Source organism: Phalacrocorax aristotelis, chromosome Z (genome assembly GCF_949628215.1).
Source record: "Phalacrocorax aristotelis chromosome Z, bGulAri2.1, whole genome shotgun sequence".
NCBI lineage: Eukaryota > Metazoa > Chordata > Aves > Suliformes > Phalacrocoracidae > Phalacrocorax > Phalacrocorax aristotelis.
Window position 1 is genome coordinate 77367291 of NC_134311.1, and position 20613 is coordinate 77387903.

Here is a 20613-nt window from a genome sequence, read left to right on the forward strand (position 1 = left end):
CGATGGATGGTAGGGACACAAAATTGAAGGCAGTGCCCCGTAACTATTGTGTCTGAACACTACCAAAGAACATGGGTTTTCAGCACGTTCCTAAGGTCCTCCTCAGTGTGTAAATAGAAAACTGAGGCAGAGAGAGGTGTTTCATCCAGGGCCAATACAGAAAGCATCCCACTTTCTGCTGCTCCAAGTGCAGCAAGGAGCCCTACACCTAACGCTGCAGCTTGGCACATCCATCAGGCTCCCATCACCACCCAGCTCTCCCCATCCATGAGCTGCAAGAAACAACCAGTGTCGTCGTGGTTCCTCCCTGGCACTGTCCCCCGGCTGTGGCAGTGGGGGCAGACCAGCAGTACCCACCCACCAGGGCATCCCATGGCACAGGGTGGGCTGGCAGGTGGCCCAAAGCTCTTGTGCATGGGCTCCTTCCCAGATTACCCGCGACCTCTGGTCCCCGTTTTGGGTGGTGGGAAGGAGCCGGCAGCCGCTGTCAGTCCCCCACTCTGACTCAGTCCCTTCCCCACCGTGGCCCCTTGTTAATAAAGAGGCATAATTGGGAGCCCTCCCTCCATCCCGTCTGGTGTGAGGCCATTTGTGTGCCGGAGGAGGAGGGGCAGATCCGGCACTAGGGGGGGCTTGGCAGTGGGGGAGGGAGGGAGGGAAAATTCTTTTGTTTGTTCAAGTAATTTAGGCCTCAGATGTTTTTTTTTTTTTAAAAAAAAAGGCAAAAAAAAAAAAAAGCTTGATCAGCACTGGTAAAGGTGTGCTCCTACCACATAAAATATCTCAGTAGCAGAGGGAACAAAGAACAACAAAAAAAGCATGGATTTAAGCATTTTGGTGTTGTTTCTCAGGTTTGTCAGGATAGTTGCTAATCCTTATAAAAAAACAATAACAAAAGACCCCAAAGTGAAATCTGTCTCTGGCCTTCACAGAGATCTCTGCATCTCAGCGCTGTCTTTAGCTGCGAAGGACTAAAAGCGGAGCAGTGGGCCGAAGTCTGCACCGGTTCCTGGGTGCTGCTGCCGAGCGTTTGCTTTGTGTCTGTTCCGCTTAGCCGGGCTGAGGTGAAGCACAGGAGAGTTGCTGTTTTTTTGCAGCTAATATATTTCACTTTCTGCTTTAGATGTGGTAGCACATCTCCTTTGGAGTTGAGATTTTCTACTTCGTGTGCACTAACACATTGCCTTTGGTGCCTAGATCACAGCTCTCTTATGACTCCCTGTTCCCCATCATTCCCTTTATACATCTTAGTTTTTTAATATGGGAATGGAAAATCAAAGAAAAAAAGTAACAAACATCCTTCTGTTCCCTTAGATTCAGTAAAACCCACCTTTAAACCTCATTGAGGGGCCTAAACTAAGTAGCAAGCGTCTGCTCTGTGTTGGGCTTTGCTGTTGAAACTCTTGTGTTTCAACTGTGTGAAAGTTGGGAAAAACTGCACGTGGGATAGGCAGAATTTAAATTTAATTTTTTTTTTTTTGTAAGGTAGAGAACAGGGCAATGGTGTGAAAGAATGAATTAGTTATGGCAAATCTTATTAGCGCCCATTGTAAGCAGAGATGCAGAGGCATATGGGAGCACTTGCAAAATTATTCCTTGTTTATTCAGCTTTGTAACTGAAGCAAATTTTTTTGCATAGTGTCATTTATTTGGCAACTGGAGGGGTGTGGAAGGTGCGTGTGTATGTAGCAAAAAAGGGGGAAGGGGGAACACAGTATTGGTATTCCATTAAAACTGATGCTTGGTGCTTTGTTTGTCAGGTTTTGGCAAGGCTTTTTGCTTTGAAAGCCATTCAGAGAGGATCGGAGCAGATGGCAGGGAGATCCTGTTTGTGTTATTTTTGGACATTCTCATTGAAAGTCTCAGATTGTTGTCCTTTTTCTCCCCTTCCCCCACTCATGTATGTTTTCTTTCTTCCTTCCTTTCTCCTTTCTTACTTGGGAAATTTTTTTTTTTAAAAGCATATATTATTAATTATACAACATCACCTAAAAGTCGGGTGTGTTTCTGATGAACCAAGCTGTAGATATTTTGTTTCGGTCTGCCTAGATTTGGAACAAGTTGCAGGGGGTACTGTCTCCACCTGAAGCAGTACGAGCCGTGTTAGGAGAGCGAGTTGGGTAGGGATGGGAAGCCAGACTGCCATTTTGGTGGGTTCAGCTTAATAGCAGCATGTCTTCCCAGCAGACCAGCAGCTGTATGAAGCCCAGGCAGCAAGTTTAGATTGAGGGTCTCTGATAGAATAACTTTAGTGACTTGCGTGACACGTGCTCATGACCTCCATCCTTCTTAAGCCCTTGTAGTGGAGAGGGCCAGCTGCAAGATAGAGTGGTAAACTGAACTATGCCCTGGCTCTTCATGGTGGTCTTCTCATGTCACTGGTGAGATTCATTGGTCTTAGGTGGCCTGGAAGGCTTTTGTTTTGCCATCATCTTCCCCCAGATTGTGCTTGGAGGAGAAAACTTCATTACTTTGCATTCCTGGTATAAGCAGTTTTCCCAAGCAGAAATTCAGCTTCATATAATGCCACTGGAAATGTCTGCAGTGCTTTTCATGTGGAAGTCTTCACCGAAGCCCTTTACAACCTTTGTGAAGGCAATCCAGCAAAGCTGAGCCTGGTCCAATCAGTTAAAGCACTTGGCTAGCCCAGGTCTATCAGTGAGGATGTGCACACATAAAGAAGGTGGGAGGTCTTGGCTGCAGTCAGTATCCAAAAGTTCAGGTGATTCACCCGAAGCTCATCCAGATGATTAAATCTCTTAAACTAAGCTGGAAATCTCGAGGAAACAAGCTTTCTCATGCTCATTCTGTCAGTGGTTATTCCCAGCTAGAAGCAGATATCTAAATACTCAGATCTTTTCATCAGCTGATATTAGACGTGTTTTTGTACAGGAAAATGGTCTACAAGGCCATTAAGCTTTGGCCCAGAAAAGCAAGGAAATGAACTCCACAGGCTTTAGTTTAAATACTCCAGACCTTTATGACAGCTCAGTGCAGGTTTCGTTTGAGTTCGAGGTGATGATTCATGTTGGTTTTTAGATTGCTTGAACCTGTATACCCACATCCTCAATTTTTTTATATTTTGTTTTAACTGGTGCACTGAGGGAACCCACTTCAGAAACACTCATTTCAGTCTTAATTGAATGAAAGTTCAGAAGTCTTTCACTTGCATTGGGGCACTAGAGTTTCAGTGCTATAGCTGCAAGAGAGTTCTGCTCAAACAGTAGTGAGAGACCCAGGATGCATGCAATGATGTCATCTGAAGTGCATTTCACTGGCTAGAATAAGCTACGGAGGGGGAAAAAGAAAACCAAAACCCAAACCAAACCTCACCTTCCTCTTTCTGTTACCTCTTGCTAGATGATGAACATCCTCTTGGCAGGATTTTTGCTCTGAAGCGCTGACTTTTACGCCTGCCTTATTAAAGTTTGGCAGCTCATTCTTGTTACCTACTGGATGAGCCTTCTGCTCGGAGGACCTTCCCCTGCTCCTGGGGTGGCGCGGCTGTTCTGCCCGGTGAGGTTTTCCCTTCAAGAGCTTCCAGCGATAAGGGCTTTCCTGGTCTGGCACACTGAGAAAGGAGCAAAACAACAGTCTCAGCATAGACAAAAGGAAAACTCGACCTACTATTTATGTAGTTACTTAAACATGATTTAACTTAAATAATGCACACTGTGACTTGGCCGGGGGAGAGGGGGAAGGGGAGGAGAGGGGCTTGTTTCTAATGAGCTGGGAGACAGCACAATTAATTACATATGAAGGACAGATAACAGACAGCAAACTGTCTACTGTAGAGAGAAACAAAATACCGACGTGAACAATTAAAGCATCCACGTGACGGAAGGGTCAGCGATTTCTCATACAGCGGGCGGCTGGGCATGGCCCCAGGAGAGCCACAGTGGATGCTTGGCTGAGCACCCAGCTTGGGGGGGGAGGCTGGGCTGGTGTGGACTTTCGGGCTCCTCTGCCATCAAAGTTGAGCAGGCCCTTCTGAGGCTGACAGGCTGCGCTCTGGGCATTATTTTCATCACGTGCGCTTTTGACAGTGGAACCATTAGCTACTAATCTTGCCGACATATGAGACGGGGAGGAGAGCGGTCAAGGTGTTATAAAAAGAGGAAAGGCTCCGTGGGCAGTTAGGTACCTGCCTCAGGATGCCACCAGCCACGTGGAGGAGAGCTGAGATGGTGGAGGCCTTCCTTCCCTCATTTTTATTTTTTAAAAATGTGTTAATTTTCCTCATTGTCTTCCGGACATGGAAGTGCAAATCGCATCTGTTTGTAATTGAATTCTTTGAGGAGTGTGGTCAGAGATTTGCACCCTCTCTGATCCCCGCCAAAACTGCAATGGAATCTTGCATAAGTTATCCCCCACAACACCCCTTTCATCCTCCTCTCCCTGCCAGCCTGTCCCGCGGTCAGCCCATGGCTGTAAAGATTTGAAGGTAGAGGCCGATGGATTAGCCTAGGGAAGGGCCAAAGGTTAAATGAGCGGGGCTAGCAGCATGCAAAAGGCTACGATTGAAATATTTGCTGAATGCTGACAGGCAGCAGAATAGAGGCAGACAAGTGGCAAATTCCTGTTTTCTCCTCTAATTGAGAAAATATTTTGAGTGGTATTCAGGCAGGCTGCAAATTGAGACTCTGGGAAAGTCAGCCAGCCGGGGAGGGGAAGGAGGGGAGAACTTCAGTGGAAACACCATTCCCGCTAACCCTGTTTCCAAAAACTTTGCACTTACGCTCATGGAAATCCCTGGAGCCTGGTGCTTATGTTTTGCTCCAGCGTTTCTCCCATGCAACTGTGTCATAAAAACACTCCCCTCCTGAACTCCAAATGTCTCCCAAGCAGAATTTGACCCATTCCTGATGTTTTTGCGGCCGCTGAAGTCTTGCTTTGCAAGTCTAGCTTCTTGCATGGCGGTGTTATCATGAAAAATCTGGATGCTGTGAGGATCCAGCTATCATCTGCTGGTCAGGAGGTGAATGAGCTGTTTCAGTGCATGATGCCAATGAGATTTGATGGTGTGTCAGTAAAACATGACAACTTCTCAACCCTCGAGTGTGTCCACTTGTAGTGTGGAAAATAGTCAGCTGCGTTTCAGGCCCGACTGATGTGTGATGCCTGTGTGCCTGGGCAGGGCTCTTACAGTCATTGCGAAAGTGAAGGGAGAGAAATTGTGTTTATATGGTGCGTCACAGGTCGGCTGCACCGAACCCTGCTTTGGCCCAGCCCTTCGGCATCCCTTGCTTGCTTTTGGGTGGGGGTGGGAGGTTCTGGTGGCACCTGGGAGAAGGAAATTCCAGCCTGATGTGACCAACAGCAGTCAGCTGGCCTTTCACACCCTGACATCTTCCTCCAAGGGGTGATTTAATCCTGCACATCCCCTCTGCCCTAAGCCTTCTGCCTCCCCCTTCCCCAAATGCTCACGCTAAAGTTGATAATGTACAGAAAAGGTTTCAATTAATGTAATTTCCTTCTTTCTTATAAATCTGTAGTTAGTTAAGGAGCTGGGGAGAAGGGGAAGAAACATGTAAAAACAGGCACTTTCTTGAGCCAAAAAGCAGCACAAGGGTCAGCAGAATTTACATTTGCTTCTATATGCTCATGCCATAAAACTTGGAGACTGGCTTATAAAATGTTTTCCGGTGAACACCATAGCTGCAGTGGAGGAAGATTTTGGCAGGGTTATACCCTGTTCGTGGCCAGCAAGTTGTGTTGTGTTTGGACCCTTGAAGTCTTACGTGCTCCTTAAAGATATCCAAGAGATAGTTGGGAACTTCTTTTTATAGACAATATGGGCATGGTTAAAGCTTCAGTGTTCATTAGCGGGTCCAAAACTTTGTTGTTAAGCAAAGGGAAAGAGAGCTTGCCTTGCTCTGTGGATCATCTTCAGGTGGGACATGCTGAGGTCTGCCAAGGTCTCCTTCTGCTCGCCTTACCTTACAGCTGGCCCTGGAAAGCTCAGTGACCAGGTTGGGGTGATACTTCTGCTCCCAGAGCAAGGCAAGGGACAACTCTTTTCCAGGTGCACGGCTGCAAAGTCAGTGGTATGTTGGGTTGCTTAGCACTGCAGATCTGTGCCTTGATTCAGGAGTCCTTTATTATGAGCCCTGTGATGGGAGTAGGCAGCACATTCACCACCTTACAGTGGGAAAACTGAGGATCTAACATGCCTCCTCTCTGTGTAATGCTCTGCATCAGCAAGAGCTGAAAGTGAAGCCCCCAGCTCATTCAGTCACCAAACCATTCTCCCGCCTTTAAATCACGGGTCTGTCTTGACCTTCCCGTACCCCCCTCAGTTGCTGCCCGGGTTGCACAAGTGAGAACAAAGTGACACTTGTTTGCCTCATCCAAAGAGCTCACTCAAGCAGGTGATTGTCTTGCCTCCTTTTTCAGTCCCAAAACAAAGTGTTGAAAGTGTTGTCCTGGGATGTAAAACATCCCGTATATTCCCCTGGGACTGGATTTTTGCTTTCTGAGTGCAAGTGGCACTGAAAGGAAAAGAGGTCAAAATTGCAGGAGACGGGAGAATAATTCCCAGGTGCTGAAATCAGGAGAAAGATGCGAGCATTCATCCCCTGTGCTCCTCACGGGGCAGGGAGCAAGGGAGCTTTAACAGCTCTAGCTGCAATTCCTAAAGAATTAATCCTTCATTTGCAACCCTGCCAGACAAAAACTGAGCAAGAGGATAAGAAGTCAATCAAAATCAGTTAAAAACACCTTGTTGCTTATTTGGCTTGGGAATGTTGAGAGGCCAGCAGATACAAGACCAACATGAAACTCTGCCTTGCAACAAAGATTATGATTCCCAGCCGTGAACCCCTGTTCACCTCCAGAAGGGAATTTCCTCCCTTCTGTGTTCAGCAAGAGAGGTTTGGTTTTATTTAATCATGTATATTTTCGGCACATGTGCTGCATCACATTTGCATGAAGGTTTAGGTCTTAAACTGCAAAACTGTTTAGACCTCAAAACCCAGGTGCATCCAGTATGCAAGCCAAAGAATTGGAAACATGGATTTTGTGCTTCAAATGAAAATATCAATCCATTAAACTTCCTTTATTTTTATTTCCCTTTCTGCAAATAAGGGATAAGATGGCACACACCATCCTCTGTGTCAAAGGACTTAGTTCCTAAGGTCTACAAAGAGTTTTGAACCCCAAAGTGATATTGAAATGTCATTTCATTTTATTTGGCCTGTTCTGGTTCTCTCAAAATGAGAGAAATACAAAGAGATATTAAGTCAGTGATGCTTTTGGGTTTTGTTTGAAGCCCCAGAAATGAAAGTGGGCTGGGGGAGCAAGACAGGAAATATAAATTGAAACTAAAAAGGGGACATGAAGAAGCCCAAGAGAAATGGAAACTCTGAGCTGGTGGCATCAGCTGTAATGATCTGAAGGTTGAACTCACCCCAGAGTGGGAAATCACACTTTTTCATGTAACAAAAAAGGAAGAGCTTCCCTCGGGGGACTGGTGAGTCTGGTCATGTCAAAGGTTTTCGTTTCTAAAATAATAACCATAATATCAGCCCCTTTTAGTAGAACTTCTTTTGTAAGGACAGTCTTCAGAAATCAGTTTTTCAGGAGAAACTGAGGCTCACAGCTGTAACCCAAGTCATCACAGATTATTCATACATGACAGTGCTGTTCCAAAAAGCTTAAATTTCACAATTTCCAGGGTAGTGCTTTATCCTCCAGGCCATAATGTTTCTCCAGGGTCATCTACCCAGTTGCTCAGGATTTTATGTTGAGAAGAACCAGCTTCTGACCAGGAGTTTAGAAATTTTCCCCATACATACACAAAGCAAATTTATTTATTTTTTTTTCTTCCCTGCATGTGGTTTCTGCTTCTCAGTGGCTCATTTCTCTGGAAGAGGTTAAAAGAGCCTCCTGCCAGCCCCGTGACACAGTGTTTCAGTGAAGAAGTGACGGAAAAGAAGTCTGGGTAAATGTCTTGTTTGGGTGTTTGTAAACTGACTCAGCAGCCCAGACCTTGATTTTTATCTTCTCAAATGAGTGGGTGGGAAGGATGGGTGATAAGAGTTCAAAGCAATGCAGTTGCTAGCATCTGGGGCTGAAAGAAGGGATGGTATTCACAGTAAGGACTGTGAACATTGCAATGTTATTAATTCAGTCACTTGCCCCACTGCTGTACCCTTTTGTGGCCAGGACAGTGGCTCAGTTCACTCCCCTTTCCTACAGGACACTTTGCTTCTTTGGAATATTTTAGGAATGATGTACATACTTCATCTTTCCCCCACTGACTTTTCTTGTTACACCTGAGGCAAATCCGACGAGCAAGTGTAGGTAGAAGTGAACACTGAACATGAAAAAGATGGTGAAGTAACATGGGTGGGAGTTGAAGAAAAGGAAGATTTTGGTAAAAAATGATAAGTCTTTTCAGAAAAACCTCACTCAGACTTTGAACAACAACAAAAAGTTGTCCTCGCCTTCCCCAAAAGTATAATTCTTTTGTCAAGCAAAGAAATTGGTCTTTGGACATCCAAAGAAAAATCTACAATGCCTTTGGGGAATTTAAATGAAAATAAACACAGGGTTTTGGCCACATTTGGCTAAATAGGGAGAGCATTGGGCTTTTTTTTTTTTTTTTTAACTGACAAAATTATTAAACAAAGTCCAAACTTCTAAACTGAAGATTTATAAGCATTCAAGTTCCTCCCACTGGTTTGGTTTAGGCCTTTGAAACTCCGGGCAGGCAAGGGAGGAGGCTGGCTCCAGCAGGCAGGAACCGTGGCCGCTGTGGCTCTGCCCTGGCCCTGCTGTTCTGCCGGAGCTGCCCCCAGTCTCTGCTGGGAATTAAGGGGCTTTCTGTTGTGCTTTGTCTCCTTTGCCACAAATTAAGCTGACCAGCCAGCTGCTGGTTATTTCCTTGTGCTGGCCACTGACTTGCTTATTATTGCTGTGATTCCTGTAATTTTAGATCCAGCTTTTGCAGAAACATGAAATGATGTGTTTCTGGAGTGGCTTGGGGCTTAAAATCTCCTGTCAGAAATGTGAGAGATGGTACCTGCTGCAGATGCCACCCTGAGAGCGGGCACATCAGGGGATCTTCTGGGGCTTTCACTGCCAGCCGCAAGATGAGAAGCATCCTGATTCTCTTCACAGGATGAATTGGTTGGTTTTGTGGGAAACTGAGAACCCAGGGAGGTGCACAGTGTTCAGGAGTCAGCTTGGATGCCATTAGCTCAGTGTTGGTTGCCCCCAGCTCCCACATCTCAAAACAAAAACACAAAAAACTCAACCCCACCCCCACCTCTTCCCAGTTTTCCATACTGCACCCCCTTCCCTTTCACTTCATAGCAGTTCATTGTTACCCCTAACTGGGAATTCTGATTTAATGGCGTATTGGACAGATTGCACTTGACACCGTTCCTCTTTCCTTTCGGCCCATTTCCATAGAATAATGTAAGGTGATCTTTGGCAAGTCCCCTTTTGTTTAAAAGAAAATCCGGACAGGGGAATCAGATTGATTGCTGGCTCCATGTGCTTTTCTGTTCACTGGAACATCTTCCCATTGTAGTAACATCAAAGGTAAAGACTGAGGAACTTGACCCGGCAGGTGCCAACTCTTGGGAATACAACTGTTCAGCTGTAGGAAATATCTCTGCTGCAGCGGCGCTGTGGAAGCAATTAGGTAGAGGATAATGGATGGGCTGCAGTAAGATAGGAGGGAATGACTCCATGGAGGTGCTTTGTGGTGAGATCATAAACCACAAGAGCAGAGCGTGGATGGGCTGGTGATGTCAGCCGAAACCTGCAGTGGAATTTGTCTCCTCGCAGAGGACTTCTCTCTGGCTTTTGTTGTTGTTGCTGTTTTTAACAGTTCCCAAAGTAGGAGGCCCCACTGTGGACTGACTGCATCAGCAATAAGGTCGGAAATGCTGCTGTGTTTCGGTTGTAGGCAAACTTCTGGTTTCTGTTTCTACAGTCACAAAGTATTTTGCACTCACAAAGCATTTCTTCCTTTCAGAAGGCTGCAAGCAGGCTGCTCGGATGTGGAAAGAGACACTCTCTGTTAGTAAGGACCAGAAGCCCAGCTGCTGGAAAAACCAGTACAGCCTTTGCTTTGGTCCCCCGTTATCTCTCTCTGCATGTTACCTACACACATGTGCAGATGCAGTTGCAGAAAAATGGGGAGCCTAAGGCAGGCAACACTCACTTTGCTCAGTTGTTGCAAGCAGAGGAATGATCATGCAAGAAAACATTCAATCTGCTCAGCTTTGCTCCGTTGTAGGGTTGCGCTGTGATGGGAAGACGTAAGCGTGAATCAGAAGGTACTATCTTCAGGCAGGATCCTCTCTGTGTTTGTGAGGGACTCAGGTGTAGGCACACGGCTAATGGAAGGGCTCTTTCCCTAATGGTCTGTGCAGCAACACCTTTCCTTCTGGGAAGCACCTGGGGCTTCTCTGTGTTTGCATGCAAGCCCTGCTGCCTCGGAAGGAGGGGGTCTGCTCTTCCTCTCCGGCCGCCTCTCCCCGCAGGGGCTTCCCCGCAATGATCTCATGGAGCTCTAATGGTAATTATCATTGCCTCATGGCTCAGCGGTGTCTGCCTTGAGACAAACGAACCGTATGGCTTTTGATACCTATCTCGGTGCGAGGCACGTGTTTTCGCGCACACGCTTCTGTACTACCCGCAGCTTGCACTCTGCAGACAAACACGAGCTGAATTCTGCTCCCAGTTCTTGGAGGTAAATACGTGCAAAACTAGCTAAGGGAACTGGAAGGCAATTAAATTCCTTATCACCTCATGCACCAGCCTCTACACATGTATGCAATGTCTCACTGCAAATTAAAAAAAGAAAAAGCAGTAAAAGGTGTTGAAAAAGCAGTTTCCTTACTCCCTTTTCATTCTGCAGAATAAATGGCTTAATAGTTGTCCTTTTTAGAAAACTGTTCTTCAAATTAATCTAGTTTATTTTTTTAATCTTGAAGTTTTCATTTCAGCTTGAAGAACAAACATAACTTCTGTTATTCCCACAGCTTCACTCCCAGACTTTCTCTCCAGCCTGGCACAAATGTTCAGTGATGGTGAGCCATGCAGTTTCTTGAGCTACCCTCTTTTCTTTTTCCTTTAAAAAAAAAAATTCTCTGCCTCAGCACCATGTGGGGCTGAAAAGTTTTCTGTGTTTAGGAAAGCAACATGGAAATAACGAGGTGTTTTTGGGATCATTTTTCTTTTTCTCTTCTGGTTTCTTTTTTTCCTTCTTTTTTTTTTTTAAATTTTTTCCCCTTTCCTTTCCTCTGGTTTTGAAGTCAGTGTACATCAGAACCCAGGGCAGACATGCAACTTGCTCCACACTCAATCACATCTCTCCTTGCTTTTCTGCTTGTGCTGTTGTATAAAAATATAAGGTGGTTTGGAAGGTTAAGCAAAACCTCAGCCCAGCAGCACAGTTGTGCTCTGAAGAATCTGTTTTTTTTTTCTCCAGCCTGGTTCAGGAGATGAGCATCTCCCTTTGCCTTCTTTGGCTGGAGGCTTCTCAGTAGGAAGCTCCTTGCTGGAGCATGGTGCCTCCTTGCCAGGGGAGCAGAACATGAGCTGATCTTTCTGAACAGGTTAAATAAACAGGACTGTGCCTGGGTTAATTGTCACTGGTTCTGCTGCTCTCCATTACTGATCTATCTGGGAGCCTAGCCAAGGAGCAGATGCGAGAGACAGCATCATCACCTCCCTCCTCGTCCTCATTGTGTCTGGCTTTATCCTTCTTCTTCCTCTCCCCCAACCCCTTTTTCTTTTTTTTTTTTCCTAATTTTTTTCCCCTTTGGCTGAGCAAATAGGCCAGATGGCAGTGAGGGGAACAGACAACAAGTGAGCCGTGGCATATGGGCAGCCTGTTTAATTTCGACTCCTGTTGGGAAGTATTTTGCAGGGAGATAAGTTACAAAAGCAGAAGAGGAGGAGGCATGTGTGTTGGAGGGGAGGGACAGGAGGAAGGGGTGACCTCTTTTGGGATCAAGCTGCCCAGCTGAGGGAGGCTGGAGCACAGGGGACTGAAGCCCTGGTCACATTCCTGACACAAAGCAGTAAATTAGCTTTTTCCGTGTCAGTTTGTGTAGGAAGTCTTGTCGGCTGCACACGGGGAAGAAAGATGGAGATGTCTGTCCCCAAACAAGGAGGAGAAGGAGGACATGTCTCTGATTTCTGGTTCGCTCACCCTCCTCCAGGCAAGCTCCAGCCAGGCTTAGGAGGAGGGATGCACAGAAGTTTGCCCAGCTGCAGGAGAGGAATCACGTTGCCCACAATGATTTTTATCTGTGCATATGATTGTGTATGTTTTGCTCAGACATTACTACGGGTATCAACATGAGCTTATCCATGGTAGATTTCTTTGAAGCAGAAGGCATGAGTTTGAAAGATTTGTTACAAACCTAAGTAAAAAATTGACACACAGAAAAATGAAAGGCAGCTTAATAATAACGTAGTTTACAGCTACTGCCTTCCCCCCTCCCTTTTCACACTCATATTTCTCTCTTCTGTTTTGCTTTTTGGATTCAATATGTTAGCTATCAACTTCTTGCTATCTATTCACATCGTTCATGCATTCTGGATTTTGCTGACTGAGACTGAAGTGGGTCTTGCCTTTAGTGTATCTCAGCAACTGAGGGACAAAATTAGAGTTAATTACACTAAATTATATATGTGTGAGACTTCCTGGCTTCATTTTTGTGAACTGGGACTTTGGTGGTGGTGAGGGGGATGTTAGGTGTACTTTTCTCAGTTTTTATAAATGTGTTGATTTTGCATCAGAACTTAGTTAAAATGTAGTTAAAAAAATAGCTACACAGATTAGGAACTTAAGAAGTTTTATTCTTATTGATGCCTAATGAGATTTAGGGTTCCTTGGTACAGGCTCTAATCTCCTTCACCCCAGAGATATTCTTAAAAATCTCTCATTTCGGCCAACAACATCCAAATTTTTTCTATTTGCTCCTCTTCAATGGGAACAAGCATGGAATCCCAATACAGTCATCGCCAGTGTGCACCATTCAGGGTTCTAGGAATATTATCAGCATCCTGACTGGTGGCGCAGGACTCCGGCTTGACACGCCCTTAGATGGGGTTCAGCTGTGAGCTCCATGCTTGTGCTTGGCACGGTGGGAAAACTCTACAAACCAATTAGCTCTGGAAATCTCGAGCCCTGTTGGCAGGATACAGATGATCCTGGACTGGAGTTTCACTCTGCGTGTACACAAAGAACTTTTTATACAACATTAATTCTGCAGAGAAGTTTTTATTCACCAGAGAGTCTGCGGAGGAATGATTATGCATTGCTGGCTTGGTGGAGCAGAATTTTAACTTCCAGATCAGGCATTCTTCCACTGATTAGTTTTAACATGAAATAGAAACACAGGTCTATGATTTATTGGTGAAATATTTAGGATAGATTGTTGAATTATGCAAATAAGAGTTTAAAACAGGCAAGCAAGCAAAAAAAGAAAAGGAAGCTTATCCAAATAAAAGCCTGGTTTTCCTGAATTTGACAAACACGCATTTGGCCTTGCCAGATATCTGAAACAAAATTCGTTATTTCAGTGAAAAGAAAAACATATTTTAAAAGGAAAGATTTCAACTTTATTTTCCTCCCAACAAACTTAATCTTGAATCTTTCTCCATCTGATCCCTACAAACTCTGTTTGATTTGCAGCTCTAGGAATTGCTGCAGCTCTCCATTGTTTCCTACGATTCAGCTACCACATCTTCGGGCACTCACCCAACTTGGCTGCAGTTTTTCTCTTTTTACAAATGCTGATCAAGAGGTTTTTTGTCTTACTGTTGGTAAACCAGGTGGGGACCTCTCTGGTCTTCCTACCTGGGCTTGAATACCACCTCATCTTGCATTGCAAGTAGAGTTGATCTTCCATCCTACCTTGTGCTGGAGTAAAAGCTTGTTGAATCTGCTGTTCTTGCCTTTGCCCAATTGCCTTCTGATATCTAGATAACATGCTCACAAGGTAAAACTAGAGCTGTCTTCTCAGAGGAGATAAGGATCATGTTCATAGTCTCTAAGGATTCCAGAATTGTTACAATAGTAGTGTAGGCTTAGTGAAGTAAAGGATGAGAAAAACATAAAGTTTTTTTGTGGAGCTAAATTACCCAGTTTCTGAGAAAAAAATATGTTGAAATTACTGTGTCCTAAGGAACACTTGTTGTTTTCAGTTTCTGTGCACCTAAGTTTCTCCAAATTTGAGGGAGGTTACTAGCTCCCACAGCTGTATCTGTTCTGAACATGAGTGCAGTGTGATGCTTTAAAAGCAAAGTTCATTGGACTTTGACATGTCTTCAGTTAAAACACATGGGAAATGTGCATCAAAATCTATAGACGGCTTTGAAAAATTCAACCCTTTCTCTTCATCTACTCCCATTTCAGCACAAAAAAAGAAGCATTTTTCAAGTCTGACCTCCTCTAGTGAGTGCTCTGTGTTGGGCTGTGCAGCTGAGGAGGAGAAAACTTGCAAGGTCTGACTCTTTCAAACATGTGGCAGCTGAAAAGAAGATAATTAGGACAGGCAAATCCAAACAGTATTTTTGCAAACGGTATTTATCTTTTTTTGTGTGTGTATTCTAATTCTCCACCTGCCTTCAAAGGGAAGCTGATAAAAAGGATTTGCTTGGCCTTTTTGTTGCTGTAGGGGGAAGGGTGCCATTTGTGTACGGTGCTGCAAGACAGATGCTGCAGGTGAAACTACCCCAGAGGGGGCAATCCTTCCCGGATGGGACAACTCCGGGGACTGAAGCACTTCTTTTCCTTTTTTGCCTCTTTGTGGGTTTGGTGTGTTGTGGGACCAGGTCCTTTATGATGTGGGAGCAGACAAGGGTTTATGGAGCAATCAACTCCATCAGCAGCAGTGGCAACAGCATAATGCTTCAGCCTTTTGTAACAGATTTAGTGTATGTATGTGAGCTGAAAGTATGGCCAGGAGGAAAGGGGATGTGAAATGTTGGGCTTTGATTTTTTTCCCTTGGAAAGAGCCTGTCTGAGCTCCTTTATGCTTTTCAGGCTCAGAGATGAGAGAAAGCGTGCGTATGTGTGAGGGCATGCGCGCGTCTGTGCCCATACAGTTGCTCAAGTGGGAAAAAAACCCATTTGCAGTTCACACAGGAGGAATTTCTGATGGAGACAACAGTGCTAAGCAGAAAGGCACATCCTGATCTCTAGCAAGTGAAGGGCACGCTCGTGCACACATGCACACACACACATATACTGTCCGGGTGCTCTGCATAATATGTGCAAAGTGCTGTCCTTTAATGAACGTAACCTATAGCGGCTGGGATGCAGCCGGCCAGACCTCACCATTAATAAACTGGGAACATTCTTCTCCTTTTTAGTCCCTTTCAATGCTAGCCCTGTGGTTTGATCTCCCTTGAATGCTGCTCCCCCTCATTTGGGGCTCCAATTCTGAGAAGATTTGGTGCATTGTTTGAGGTCGCAGGATGTCGGATTGATTTCGAAGCTTTTGTATTGACTCCGGGCTCCTGAATGAAGCTGTCATGTGTGTCTGTGGTTGGCTAGCAGGCTGTCCGGCTGCAAGCTGTGCCTTCCTTTGTTGTTTAGGCCTCATTGAGCTGAGGGAAGAGGCTCATTTCAGGGTGATTTACCACCACCCAAACACCAGCTGTCTGTTGTACTGCCGCTTGCCTCCCCCTTGGATTCAGTTCTCGTTTCCCTTCGTTTCCCCCTTCTCCTCTCCCACTCTACCACTGTAGGCACTTGGGCACTGGTTCTTCAAGATGCGTGGATCACCCTGACAGAACAGTGTAAAAAACATAAACACTGAATACGTAGTTCTTCCCAACATCATTTGTGCACCCATGGAGAATTTTTTTTTAGAGTTCACTGTTGCAGTGCTCTGTGCATGTTTTCTTCTTGGTGAAACACTGATCTATAGCCCAAAGGAAAAAAAAAAATAAAAACCATGTTTTGGCTTGTTATTAAGTAGCCCATAGTGAAAAACAGTAACGATTTTATTTTAAAATAACCATTAAGCTCAGTAGCAGGTCAACAGGCGGAATTGTACAGCATGCCTGGGGAAGGATGTCAGGGGAGGTAGCTGCAAATATGCGCTCTGGTCCTGGAAATGCTGGAATATTTGGAAGGATGGAGAAGGAGTAAGAGAAGGACAGCATTGCCTCCCTACAGGCTTGTCATTCCTGAGCAAGTACGGTCGCTGCGTTTATGGAGGTATCATGCTGGAGACTACTTTGGTGGTGTAAGACAGGAGAGGAGGAAAAGCAAAGAGGCTGCAAAGCACTGATCAGCTCAGCTTCATAAAGCTCTTTCAGAAAAGCACTTCTTGAAAAGCCAGGCTGCTTCAGCAGCTGAAATGCTGATAAAAACCTTGGAAAGTCCATGCTGGAAGCTGTGCCTTTCCCCATGTTACCATGGGCCAAGACTCAGTTATCCTTTCTGCATCTCACGTTTTCATCTGTTGGTGGGGGACATTTTGAGGGTATTGCAAGGCAGGAGAGATGAAGAGAGCATGAACGGCTGAAACTCAAGGCCAGATTTGGCCAGTGAGACCTTCCGGGGTCCAAGTAGAGGTAGGCTGCACCAGGTCCGTGGGGGTGAGGCTACTGCCAGTATTTTCAATGGCTGTTGTGCAAAACCAAGGAAGGCTGATGGGAAATGAGCAGGTCAGAGCCCAGATGGACCTGCCAGCAGCTGCAAGGTGCACGGCACAGTGCTGCTAAGCCAAGCCAGCCTCTCTGGCTGATCTTCCCAGTCGCAGACTTTGGAGAGTGGGAGGAAGACAGGATCCTTGAGTTAGTCCCAGCCAGCTCCTCCTGAGCACAGAGCCTGGCAGCTCCGCAGAGGCCCACTGGTGCCATGTGTGCCACGTCTGACTCCTTTAAATGGGGCTGGCAGCTCCACGTGGGACCCCTCTGAACAACACAGCAGCACCAGAGCTCACTGCAGCCTCTGGGGCTGTCCCAGCAGCAGTGATTTTTGTGTGCCCCTGCACCTCCCCCCAGAGTTGCTGGCATGAAGTGAGTCATGACCGGCCCTCATTTGACTTCTGGTTGATGCAGTTTGGAGTTTCTCAACCACAGGCTGGTAAAACTAGTGACTGATCAGCTCCTGTCACCCGTGCAGCAAAGGTAATTAAGCCTGTTACTATTACTATAATTATTTTTCTTCTTTTTCTGCAAACTTTGGCCAGCTGCTGGAGCCTGTGGTACAAGGAGGAGGGTGAGGCCAGCAAGACTCTCTGTAAGAGGTGGGATAACAGGACCTATGTGCTTTGTCCTTCAGTGTTTGCCGAGGAACCTTCCTGCTCTTTGCCTTGGAAAGGGAGATGTCTTGATGATGGGTGGCAGCCAGCAGAAGGCAAAGCAAGCTACTCCATTGAAAATTCCTGTGCCTACCTGCTTCCAAACCAGAGCATGACTTCAAGAGCAGGTGGCACAAGTGTGTTAGTAGCAGTATATCTGTGAGCTTTCAAGACCATTGTGCTCCTCCTCAGTCCTGTTATTAAAAGACCATGAAACATAGAAATGATACTCTATAAATTAAGACTGAATGTCTTTAATACTCAGTGAGATGAGACTCCTCTCTTTGCACTATTTGCAATGTTCTCCTCTCCCTCCCTTGCAAGCACCAGGTGCTGCTGGAAGAAGGAGGGAGGGGTATGTTAGGAAGCAACAACCACGGCAGGGAAGACCCAGTGAGGTGTTTTAATTTCTTAACAAACTCCTTGGGCACTAGAAACTGTAAAATAGCATACAGATAAACAAACAAAAACTCACTGACCCTTCCCACCCTGGAGGGCTCTGTTTCAGATTGCTGAATAAAAGCTGAAGTTGCATATGCATGTTTAATGTAACACAAGGCGTGCGCTGCGGAAAAGCATGCTTTCTTCTAATCTGATTCCAGACAGAAGCATCCAAACAGAAGCCCCTTTCCCTATCCCCAGTGAACTACTTGGTGTATGCAAGGAAACCCCTGAATGACAAGGCCTCCATCTGCTCTTGAATGGAGTTGCGACTGGCTGCAAATGTTGTCCATATGCTTTTTTTTTTTTTTTTTTTTTTGCCTTTCAACTTAGCTGTCTAATGTTAGACACCTATCCCCAAATTAAGCATCTGCTCATAATAGGCTTTCCTAAAAAAAGGTGGAGGTAGTAGCTAATTCAGGCGATGCACATTAAGAGAGGTGCATCTGCAGTTGAAAAAGGAGATAGAATTATTCATCCAGTGCATTGCTTTGCTTTGCTTTTTAAAGGAATGGTAGAGACCCTGCATTCTTGTACTGTCAGGGAAAAAGGAAAAACTGTCAAGTTTTAGGTTCATATTCTCCCTTTGCTTTTGATTTTCCAGTTGATTATGGGCAAGATCTTGCAATTCACCTCTGTTAAAAAGAGCTGGTGGTACTTAACAGCCAGACAGGACAATGTGGCCGTGGTTTGCCATAAGCTCAGCTCAGGTTGCATGGCAGTATATCCTAGAAGCCAGAGTAAGGTCTAAAACTGGGAGGTTTTCCTTGGTTTGTGGTGTAAAAAGGGCTTGAGTATCTTTTTCAATATCATGACTTTACGGTGGATACTGAGACAAGCTGACCATCAGCAAGTCATGTATGGATCTATTTTCCTAAACATAGGTGTATGTTGCTGCTATAGGCACCCTAAGGTATCCTGGCTGTCCATCAGCTGCCTTTTAGGAAATGTGTGGGTCTCCCTTAGGTCCTTTTTTGTCTCTAACTTGTCTCACATACTGGGGGGTGTCTAGAAAGTCTCCTTTGGTTAAATAGACAAGTCTCTCTAAGTGTCTCCCTATGCCTCAGTTTCCTATCTCTAGCCTAATAATTTAATACAATTACTTTAAATTTTGGTTTAATCACTTTTTTTTTTTCTGGGGAATGGATTTTGAATTTAAGAGATTACACACTAATTGCTGAAGGTCTGTAGTAATGGGGAAGAGCACAGTACCTTTGATACATGGGAGTAACAGGCAGAGGTTGCCAGTTGGGAGTAGTCCCCTGAAAACCTTGAAGTTTGACAGGCTGCAATCAGCCTCCCAAACATTGCGTGTTTTGATTAGGTGCCAGGTGTAGGTAGAGCCTTTTCAGTGTCTTTTTTTCTCCAGTGTCTCTTTTGGAAAGAGGAGAAAAGATAATTTTTGCGCATTATCTGACCTTTCTGGGACTTGTGAGGTGCTGGGGTCACAAAGTAAGAGACCTCACGACACCTGGCAGGTTGCAGGCTCTCCCAAGGCAACCAGAAGTTTATCTGTCTGTTTGTAATTCCTGCCACCAAGGGTCATCTCTCTGCTGTGCCCTGACATTGAGCAATGGCTGCAATTCCTTTTAATTGTGCCCTTTCCCTTCCTCATCATTTAGGGCAGAGCGCTTCCACTTGGCTAAACTCATTAACTGCTTTAATGTTGAGGTCTCCTTTTCCATATAAATTCATCCAGCTGAAATCTCATGACTGTCCACGGCTGCACGCAAGCAGATTCTCCCTCTGTTGCCCAGCAGATGCTGCAGTGTTTACTTTTCAGCTGCAGACAGCAAAAGTCTGAAAAAACACAATATGTGTGTGTGTGCCTATGGGAAAGCAAGTAATTGTGATGGGTTTATGGGGACTCAATTGTCTCTGCTACTGTTTGAGCTCAAGGAGCACTTTGACCAAACCTTGAATCCCAGCCCCTTTCTGTCATGGTGATTTGTCAAAACTTCCAGGTCTGATAAGCTCCAAAAATGCTTTGGTGAAGATCCAAAGCGACTCAAATAATCCCAGGAAAAGAACCAACTTAGCATGAGCGATTTTGCTGCTTGAATCACATTCAGCCAACCTGATGGGTTGTCAATGAAAAGGAGGTGGTTGAGCTCAGCTTATTTCCCAAATAAGGGCTGTAGGCAAAAGGCAGGAGAGGTGACCTTGTTTCTTTGGAAATCTCTGTCGGCCCTAGCATGTTATCGATACTGCAGGGTCTGCACGAGCAAACTGCAGTGTTGGCTGAGGGTGGGCTGTTGAATTCCTTGCAAGGACCTGCCATTGGTTATATGGACCAGTTGTCTAACTGAGGACAAGCCACACCTGTAGACTTTACTTCATGAAATCTAGCTCCACTGGAAGCAAGTAAGGACTGACTTGGTAATGGTGAACAGAAATGCTGGTGAATGAGTTTTACCTCGAGTCAGTCCAGTTCAGTAATTGTACTCCTTGAGCGTGGTAGGCTTGTCCCTGTTCAGGTGTGTGTATGAGAACACTGGGTTAAAATAACCTTTTCTTTTTCAGCTTGGCTTGCCCATATTCCCACTGTTTTTCTACACAGCTTGCTTTCCTTCTGCCCCTATGTGACATCCCTGATGCTGTGATGCTTAGCCTTTGGGCATATCTCCTTGGCAGCCTGGGAGCTACCCTCTGAGGAAGGGTGTCTCCCAGCAATGCTGGATGAGCCCACAGGCCTCCCTTTCTTCCTCTGCTTGTGGTCATAAATAAAAGCCTCCTGGTCTTCAGTGGCTCAGATTGTGCTGATGTTTTTCTTGCCTTATCTCTTGTAGGGAAAAGTCATTGGAGATGCAAAACTGCTCATGAGTTGTGGTTGCAGAAAAGGGAAAAACGCTCAAGTGAAAGACTCAGATCAGGTCAGTCA

At 45.4% G+C, this 20613-nt stretch overlaps 1 protein-coding gene across 6 annotated transcripts in view; it reads left to right on the top strand.

Moving 5' to 3' along the window:
* SETBP1 (SET binding protein 1) overlaps positions 1 to 20613 on the top strand; it is a 267217-nt gene that overhangs the window by 30684 nt on the left and 215920 nt on the right. For 5 of the 6 annotated variants that reach the window (XM_075079765.1, XM_075079764.1, XM_075079761.1 and 2 more), the window contains exon 3: positions 20522 to 20605. The exons of the other annotated variant lie outside the window; for it this stretch is intronic. In XM_075079765.1, coding sequence (XP_074935866.1) covers positions 20522 to 20605 — 84 coding nt within the window. The remainder of the gene's footprint in view (positions 1 to 20521; positions 20606 to 20613) is intronic. 6 annotated transcript variants of the gene reach the window in all.